General features: G+C 49.2%; 1 protein-coding gene across 1 annotated transcript in view; it reads right to left on the bottom strand.

The window, feature by feature from the left end:
* Positions 1 to 245: 245 nt before the first annotated feature.
* The window catches only part of Parn (poly(A)-specific ribonuclease), an 87034-nt gene continuing 77415 nt past the window's right edge, over positions 246 to 9864 (bottom strand). The window contains exons 23-24 of the mRNA XM_048333315.1: positions 3908 to 4080; positions 246 to 966 (exon numbers count right to left, since the gene is read on the bottom strand). Coding sequence (XP_048189272.1) covers positions 914 to 966; positions 3908 to 4080 — 226 coding nt within the window. The 3' untranslated portion in view covers positions 246 to 913. The remainder of the gene's footprint in view (positions 967 to 3907; positions 4081 to 9864) is intronic.

Below are 9864 nucleotides of genomic sequence, written 5' to 3'. Positions count from 1 at the left end.
ATGATACAAAAATGTTCAGTATCTAATGATGATCTACTGGAAGCAGACCTGCGGAAGGAGGTCTGGGACGTGCTGCTGCCACTGTGATGTTCACATCCAGGTTGGGGTTCACCATGATATCTCTCTCTCTCACACACACACACACACACACACACACACACACACACACACACACACTCCTTGCAGGATAGGAAGCTCTGCTAGACATTGACAAACCACTAGATTTTCCTTCTTGAACATGACACACACACACACACACACACACACACACACACACACAAACACCAAGCAAGGATCAGCAGTGAAGATGCTGCAGAGCCAGCCCAGTACCTACTTATAATAGCATTAGGTTTCCACTGGGCTGCTCCCACGAGAAGCTGGCATGGCAGGAGAATAATGGTAATCAATATGCCCATAGGCCCCGGCCCACGCCGGCTCCCCTGGGGTTAGACCCTGCACCATTCCCATCGGAATCAAGCCTGACTGATGTTTTCAGGCAGCCATGGTGGGAAGGGGAGGCTCTCAGGAGCCTTGTCCTTGACCTCTGACCGCCCCACAGATGGGGACAGGAGGGGATGGGCTGGCATCTCCCTAAGCAGAAGAGAGCTCAGGCCTGAATCTGCGACCAAGACACCAGAAGTGGGCTCTACTCTCGCGCTAACCCACATAAAGCTTCCTGGGAGCAGAAAATGATTAACGGGTTAGTACAGTAATGCCCACGCTCACGACCGCCCACAGTTGTGATGTGTGTCCACAGTTAGTTTAGATTAAAAATGAGAGGGGGGGGAAATAAAGCAGCAGCCACCAAAGTAAGAACGGGAGACACTCGTGGTTTTGCCCCTTCCACACCATGCTTTAGTAACACAATGCAGCATGGCTTCCCGGCTTGCTGGCGGCTCCTCCTCAGGCCTCGTTACCAGGTGTCAGGAACTTCAAAGAGCTTGGCCGGGCTGTCCATGCAGCTCCCTGGGGGGGAAGAAAGCACAGTGTGAATGAGGTAGGCATGGAGGCACAGGCTGGCACTGCGCCCTGCACGGACAGGCATCTTGAGGTGGGCAGCCAAGGCACAAGTCACAGAGCACATTCCTAGCTATGGCAACAGGCCCTGCAACCACGTGGAAGTCGCCCATTGCCAGGGGTAGAGTTCGGAGCCTCCCATCCCTGCCTCAGTTGCCTGTTCCTGTTCTCTCATTTCCAGTGTTTAAACAAGGGCGTGCAGTGGTGCACGCAGGCAATCGCACTGGGTACTGGATTCATGCATAATCTTCATTAAAGTCCACCCAACTATCACCAATAGCCACACACAGACCGGAGAGACAGATATGGTAGAGCCATGCTGCTACCAGGTAGCTGCTTCGGTGGCACTGAGCTCCTGTGGGGGCCCGAGAACGTGGTTTCCGTGTGGGGTAGGGTGGAGAAGCCCCAGGGATAGCGAAAGAGAAGTATGCCAGCCAGGGCCCAGAGATCCCAAGATAGCAAGAGCAGATGCAGCTACAGCTTTTCCCACCGCATTGAGGCAGGCCGAGTCCACCTGTAAGATGGAGCCGGGTCAGCTGCACAGGGCCTGCTATACATCAGGGAAACCCAGCCTAGCCAGGCTCCAAGCCAAACTCCAAACCCCAGACCCCAAACCTAAGCCCAGACATCCTTCAGCTGGGCCAACAGCAATAGGAATGGAATATTATTCAACAATAACAAGGAATGAACCAACGATGCACGCAACAGCACGGATGTCAAGTGCCTTGTGAGAGATGAGGGAAGAAGGCTGGATTCTGTTTGTGAAGACATGTGCCTGAGATGTCAGGCGACTTGCTGCCTGACTACCTGTGACAAGGCTCAGTCGCTGGGGCCTCTCAGTGGGTCACACTGTCTACACCACATTGCACCTCATGCCCTCCGGCTCCTCCCCAGGAGTTTCGCATCCTCTCGCATCCCAGCCAGGCCAGAGGGTCTGGTGGGCTCCACCCAGCACACAAGCCTCCATGGGTCAAGGAAGGGCCAGGAGAAAAAGCCCATCCCCCAGGTTCAATTAAAACTTGTCTCTCTTCCTCTTTGCCGCACTGACAGAAAAGTACAAAGTTGATCTTTCTTTCTTTCTTTTTTAAAGCTCAAATCTTTTGGCAGTGACAGCTTTACTGTCAAAGGAGAGGAAATAAAGAAAAATACTCCCTATCTTATTACAGTACTAGAAGTTCAAAACCCCAAATAACTTATATAAAGTTTTCACTTAGAATAATGAAAACTGTAAAAGGAGCTAATCTATTAAGGCAGTATTTTAATATGTTTAAGATTATGGTGACAGAGGAGAAAGATTAAAAAGCTTATCTCTGAGAGGAGATAAACTAACAGTTCCTAAGAGACTGAGCTACAAAACGGCAGACACAAAGTGGACGCAAGCTCAGCATGATTGCTAAGTCATGCTGACACCTAACATTTACTTATTTATTTATTTTTGGGCGGTGGAACTCAGGGCCTTGCCCTCCGTCCCCCAGACCTCCTTGGCTTTGTTATTTTGTGAATGGTATGTGGTATTTTTGCCTAGGTCCAGACTGGACTTTGAGCCACCTATTTACACTTCCCGTGCAGTTGGTACGGCAGGTGTACCCCACCATGCCCAGATATTGTTAAGATGGCATCTTGGCACCTTTCTGCCAAGGAAAGCCTTGACTCTTAAATCTTCCTGATCTCTGCCCCATCAGTTACTGGGGTAGAAAGTATGAACCACCATACAGCTAACACCTAACCCCTTCCTGAGCATGAGGGATGAGAGACTTCTCCTCAATTCAGGTAGGAAAAGGGGGATATGCCGGGCTCCACAGGAATGGCTAAACTACAGCAATCAAGGCTTCACACAAGAGTGAAGGTTTTCTGTTAAAATTACACTTCAGCACAAGTTATAAAAAGCACTTGCCGCATTTTTGCTGCTTCTGTGATTTCGTTGGTATCAATGAGATTCAGAAAACTCCGGGTAGCCAGATCAGGCCAGACATGATGAAGGAAAAACGAACACGGGGCTTAGAGACTCGGGTCTGGGGCCAGCCCCACTGCCGGCTGCTGCCTCCTCCGGCCGCTTGTGAGCGCTAACCAGGCTGCGGGCACCACGCACAACAGAGGAGAGTGACAGCTGCGGGGGCCTGTGCCTCTGTCATCCGAGTGCACAGCGATGGCTGTGACATGGGGTGCACGTAAGGGCTCGGGGCCGCCAGCAAGCCACTGACCTCCGAGCCTCTTGTTTCAATCATGAACTGGACAATGGCGAGCACCCTTGCCATGCAAAGGAAAGGCCTCCGGTCAAGCCCGCAAGGCACACTCAGGAGGCAGTGTTGCAGGCACTGTCACTGTGACTGCAATCTGACTAGTGGCCAGCATCCTCCTGCTGTGGCCTTTCAGCCACCTCCTGCCCTTGCTCTAGCCTGTGTGGGGTCTGTGCCTGGGGCTGCCTGGGACACAGAGCTTGGGGGTCCTCGGCTCTGCCTCTACCTCCAGTACTCATGTGGCCCCGATGCCTTCCTAAGCTCTCTGAGCTAGGCACCACAGGTCTAAGACGGGGTGATGGCTCCCCATGCTGGCCGGGAATGGGGCAAGGAGAGAACAGGCAGTAGCCTCTGGCAGGTAGGACCACTCAGCATACACGCATTTCCTGTTTCTCTGCTTCTTACATAACCTTGCACAAGGGAGAAATCCAGGTGTCAGGTGTTGCTAGGAGGGGTGAAAATCATGTGCAGGAGTGGGCTGCTTTGAACGCATGACCCGAATCTACAGCATGGGGCAGGACTTAGTGTGGAGTCCCATGGGGGAGGCCACCAGTACCAGAGTCAGACTCGGCCCGCAAGGGAAACACTGCTAGCATTTCTCCCTCAAAAAAGGAGTACACACGGCCCAGAGGTTCAGCAAGAACAGTACCAACCTGCCCGAGGAAGCTCTTTCTTCATCCTTTTCAATTTCTTGGCCTTCTTGCGTCCCTCGTAGAGGGGCTCAGCCTCGCACTCAGATTCCTCGCCGGCCGCTCCGTCCTCCGAGCAGGCTTCTCCTGCCCCAGGGCTGGCGGTCCTCTCTCCCATGGTGCTGGTGGCCGAGAAGCTGAAAGGCATGGAAGGGGACACGGGGCTGTTCAGAAGAGCTTGAGGGGGCACTCTCTAGCCACCAGCAAGGGGGCGATGGCCGGAAACAGTCAGGGCCTTCTTATGAATCAAGTTAAAGACTTTCCCCAGGTCAGAGGCCGGCTCTGCCCTGCTCCACGCCGCTGGGAGTGGTGAAGCACATTCTGCCAGGACATTCCTGGCCTCTGTTTAGTGAAGCTGCTGCAGCAGAAGAGTAGAAGATGAGACTTCAACCTGCTAAGGGAGTCACTACACCACCTTCAACCCACCTGCTCTCATCCAGCTTCAAAGGAAGAGGTTTTGAGCTACAGAATTCTCTTCTTTTCCAAAAAAAAAAAAAAGGTGACTCATTACATTTATCATGAAGCCTGGGTTCCTTCTGAAAGCTTTATAGGATTTGGCATGTTGAATGAAATCAGATTATATGTCCTGATTTTCCCTTAAGAAAATATGGCCCCTGAAATATAACTTGATTTAACAAAAAACAAAAAACAGTGTGCATGGCCAGTAAACTTTCTCCTCTAAATGGTCTTGCAAATACTGTCGGTCATTTATTAGGAAAAGCATCAAACAACAAAAACCCGGAACAACACATGCGCACACACACACACACACACACGTACACACGTGCACGCGTGAAAAACCCCAAGGCATTCCATTTAAAGGGGTGCAGTGAGGAGACAGTGAGAACGTGCATCTGCGTGGCTTCCCTGAGCAGCGAATGCTCAGGTGTCCCAGGTAGATACCGGCTGTCCAGTCGTCTCAGGTCTCATGCTGTTCTGCTTTGCAGTACACCCACATGGGGAGGAGAACAAATGCCTCCTCTGAGTCACAGGAAAGGTCTCAGGTGCTCAGCCTCTGAGACAAACTGCACTTTCACATCTCTACACGGTTCCTTTCTTTCTTTTTCTTTTTGTTTGCTTGCTTTATTAAGTTCTTGCTATGTAGCCCAGGCTGGCTTCAAACTCATGAACCCACTGCCTCAGCCACCTGAATTCTGGGACTAGAGGTATGTGCTCCCACACTCAGCCACACAGACCAGAGCTTCTTGAGAGTGGCTGATTCCAGCTGGAAAATGACTGTGAGCTTTCTCATACCACCAGAGGGAAACTGCTCAAGGAACCATAGAGTATGTCTCAAGGACAAAGGAGCTAGCAGAACACCTTTAGCCAAATAATTAAAGAGAAGTAGTAAACGCCAAACTGTTGAAAAAAATAGGAATCCACAGATCGATATCAACGTACAAGGATGGAAGGTGAGAGGGAAAGAAAAAGAATGGGAAGGGGGTGGGGAGAGTGTCCTAATGCGTGCACTGAAACATGACTAATAAAAAAAAATACACTGTGGGCCTCTTGAAACAAGGCAGAGCCATCTTGGCTCATTAACAAACTATCTCATTTTATAAAACTCTCTCTCTCTCTCTCTCTCTCTCTCTCTAGTGGGCCTGGCCACAGGCTTGGAGGCAGTGTCTGGCCTTTGTCATTCTCTAGTGCCACTGCAGACCTGACTTTCTCATGCTTGGGATGACAGTTGGGACCCTCCTTCTGTGGCATCCTATCAGCTTTCCTTTCCTTTCTTTTTTTTTTTTTCTTTTTTCTTTTTTTGTATTGGGGCTTGAAATCAGGGCCTGGGCTCTGTCCCTGAGCTTTTTTGTTTAAGGCAAGGGCTCTTGAACCACAGTGCTACGTGTGTGTGTGTGTGTGTGTGTGTGTGTGTGTGTGTGTGTGTGTGGTTAATTGGGGATTAAGAGTCTCATAGACTCTCCTGCTCAGGCTGGCCTTAGAACTGTGATCCTCAGATCTCAGCCCCCTGAATGGCTGGGATTACAGGGATGAACCACTGGCACCCAGTCCAATCAGCTTTTCTAGCCTGCTCTTCCACCGGGCCCCAATGCAGGTTGAACTAAGGAAGTCCATCAGATGGTCTCTCCAAAGGTCCCCTTAGGTCTTCTAAGCCCAAAAGCTCCCACCCCACACTTCTGTTCCCACACTACCACCTACCACATCAATTCCCAGTCCCTGTTTAAGGCTCCCTCCACCCACGCATCCCACCATACTCTGCTCGATAGTCATTCATCTTTTCTAACAAACAGAAAGTGTTGACAGCACAGGTGTTCATCAACAGGAGACGACAGGGTGCGACCCACAGCAAAGAAACAAACAGAGGTGCACTCACACCATGGCGTGCAATGATGCACCAACAACATGATCATTGCAAGAACATTCTAAGAACATAAAGCTTTCCCAGAATAGAGTGGGTATTTCATAAGTCCATTTATGCGAACTCCAGACGAGAGGAGGAAAAACTGGAGAGGAAAAATTTCAGCAGAATGGTGGGGGTGGGAGGGTAGGCAGGTCTGGACACGGGGGAATGTTCTGGCATCGTGGTAACGCTCTGCTTCTTCACAAGTGTGCAACATGAGGTGGAGGGTTTGCAAAGTGGCTCAGTGGTAGAGTGTGTGCCGAGTGTATATAAGGACCTGGGTACACCACCCAGCAACACCGAAAGAAAAAAAAATTGAGGAACAACAAAATTAGGTGGATATTTCATAGACAAATGGTTTGATTGCTTTAATTTTTAACTGCAATAGATGGTTTTGAAAGGCCTTGTAGGCATACTCTGCTTTTTACCTAACCCCAAGTTACTGTGGCATCTATGGTTAAGGAGCCTCTGCCTGTGTAGTGCCCTCCACAAACACGAGTGTCCCTGGGCCACAGGGACTGTACAGGCCAGGCCACTCACAAGTCCTGGCCCTCACAGAACTTTTTTTGGGTGGTCAGTTGTGGAGCTTAAACTCAGGGCGAGGGCCCTGTCCCTGAGCTTTTTCCACTCAAGGCTAGCACTCAACCTCTTTAAGATACTGCACCATTTCCGGGTATTTTGGTTGGTTAATTGAAGATAAGGGTCTCACAGGGACTTTTCTGCCTGGACTGGCTTTGACCCATGATCCTCAAATCTCAGCCTCCTGAGTACCTAGGATGACAGGCATGAGCCACCAATGCCCAGCTCACAGGACTTTTAAGTAAACAAAGTATGTATGAGAACATTTAAAACTTACTTTGCAATATATTTCTTAGCTGTTAACCTAAGTTTGCTCTCAAGTAAGAGTCTCTTGCTTCCTAGGGAAAGTCACTGGTTATTGGGCGCCCCTCCCTGAGAGGCCCTCAGAGGCATCGTTACACATTTCATGTGTTATACTCATGTGGCTTCCCACTGCAAGCCTCAGATCCCAGCTTCCTGAGTAGCTAGAATTATAGGCGTGAGCACTGATGCTGGCTGCTCCTTCTTTTCAAGAGGCTGCTCAGCTTATCAACTGCTCACCTTCCATATTCATACATGACCATTTCTAAGGTGAACAGGATTTCTGTTGCTTTTGCAAGCTCCTCCTCAGAGAAAGTGGCTCTTCCGGGTTGTGAAGCAGCAGGACAGGCCTGACACTAACCCCACCCCCACCCCATCTTGGGACTGTTTTAGAGCCCCCCCCCCCCCATTCTTGTCCTCACAGGGCTGTGCAGGTCTCAGGGGTCCCTAAAGGGGCCCAAGTCCCGCAGCCTGCAGCGTTCACACATCCTCCTGCTGCCCAGCCGTTCCTCTCCTCACCGCTGCTGCCGGGCTGTTCATTGGCTCTCTCCATCTCTGTAGTTTCTTGTTCTATTTCTTGTTCTCTCCTCCCTCCCTCCCAGGGGAGGGCAATCTAAGAGAGCAGAGGACACGCCTATGTGCTCAGCACTAGCAGGGCCTGGCAGATACGGGCCCTCTGTCCCACCCCACCCCATTCAGCTTGCTGACTGGGTAAAATAAATGGAAGAAGAGCATGCTGTCCCCCCAGAAGCAACAAGGCCAGGGACAGACACTAAACTGTTCCATCTGTCCTGAATTATATATAATATTAGCCTGGCTTATGCTCCATTATATGGGCAACTAACTTCCCAGTCATCTGGATAAAAATGCTTTCCTAGGGGAAGGAAGGCAGGACAAACATCCTCCCCCTCCCGCCCCCCCAGTCCAGCCTCACACAGCAGAATGAACTGGAAAAATGCGGGTTGGTAGGAGTTGGAAAGCTTGCTTGTATTCATTCACAAGCGCTCAGGCTGAGTGCAAATTCCGTGACCATGACTGCGTCTATGACTCGGGGCGTGATCTGGGTGGAAGGTGAGGTGTTGGCCAGTCTGGGCTCAAGTCAGAAGCCACTCCCTCAGAACTAGGACTATTTCTAACCAAGAATTTGAGTGTGAGTTGGGTGCAGTGGCTCATGTCTGTAATCCTAGCTACTCAAGAGGCTAAACTCAGGAGGACTTCTGTGTGAGTCCAGCCTCGGTAACAAGTTTGCAAAACTCCATCTCAACAGAAAAGTCTGGGCAGGGTGTAAGTGCTTATCATCCCAGCTATATGGAAATTGTAAATAAGAGACTCCCCATATAGATGAGCCTGGGGAAAAAGTTATACTCTATCTGAAAAATAACCAGAGCAAGAAGGGCCATAGCACAAGCAGTGCAGTGTCCGTCTGGCAAACACAAGGCTCTGAGTTCAAATCCCACTCATCAAAAAATGAGAATTTCGGTTTGAAAAGCAAAGCTAACATTAAATAAGATATGTCTGCACGACAGCTACATAGCAATAAAGGACAGCTCTTGTGGAATGAGAGTGTCCATCTGTGCATGTATGAGAGAGACACAGAGCAAGAGAACATAAACAGGCAAAAATTGTAGCTGAAAAGATGAAATGGCCTAAGTCAGAGAAAACTGGCTCTGAGTTACTCAAAATTAATAGCATCACATCAGAATATTTTTTTACTAGTCAGGCATCAGTGACACATGTCTATAACCCTAGCTACTCAGGAGGCTGAGATCTAAGGACTGAGATTTGAAGCCAGCCTGGGCAGGAAAGTCCTTGAGATTCTTAGTTTCAATTAATAGCCAAAAAAGCTGGAAGTGGAGCCATGGCTCAAGAGGTAGAGCATTAGCCTTGAGGAAAAAACTAACAAACAGCAAAAGCACCGGGGCCATGAATTCAAGCCCTAGAATTGGTGCACACACACACACACACACACACATACACACACACACACACAAATCCATGTCAAATCTGGTGAGAAAAATCTGAGATCCTAAATTGGTAAAAAGATAAACTATTTTAATGGACTAGAAGATAATATAGTTAAATTTTATTTTATTTTTTGGCCAGTCCTGGGGCTTGAACTCAGGGCCTGAGCACTGTCCCTGGCTTCTTTTTGCTCAAGGCTACCACTCTGCCAACTTGAGCCACAGCGCCACTTCTGACCTTTTCTGTATATGTGGTGCTAAGGAATCGAACCCAGGGCTTCATGTATATGAGGCAAGCACTCTTACCACTAGGCCATATTCCCAGCGCCTCTAGTTAAGATATTAATTATCCTACTCATGATTGACAGATTCAATGACATTCCAATCAAAGGGCTGGCAGGCTTTGTGTAGAAACTGACAGACAGATTGAAATCTGGGCATCCAGTAGCTCACACCTGTAATCCTAGCTGTTTTGGGAAGCTGAGATCTAAGAATCATGGTCCAAAGCTAACCCAGGTAGGTAAGTCTGTGAGACTCTTCTCTCTAACCAGAAAAAGGACAGACGTGGAGTTGTGGCTCAAGTGGTGAAGTAGCTAAGGGAAAGCACCCAGGCCCTAAATTCAAGCCCTTAGTACTATTGGCATAAAAACAAAACAAAAGAATAAAAAAATTTTTTAAAGAAAAAGGTGAAAGGCAGATGCAATAAACTGACCTCAAGATTC

The sequence above is a fragment of the Perognathus longimembris genome, chromosome 23 (genome assembly GCF_023159225.1).
Source record: "Perognathus longimembris pacificus isolate PPM17 chromosome 23, ASM2315922v1, whole genome shotgun sequence".
NCBI lineage: Eukaryota > Metazoa > Chordata > Mammalia > Rodentia > Heteromyidae > Perognathus > Perognathus longimembris.
The sequence above is the reverse complement of the archived record's forward strand: the minus strand, read 5'-3'. Positions and strand labels throughout refer to the sequence as shown.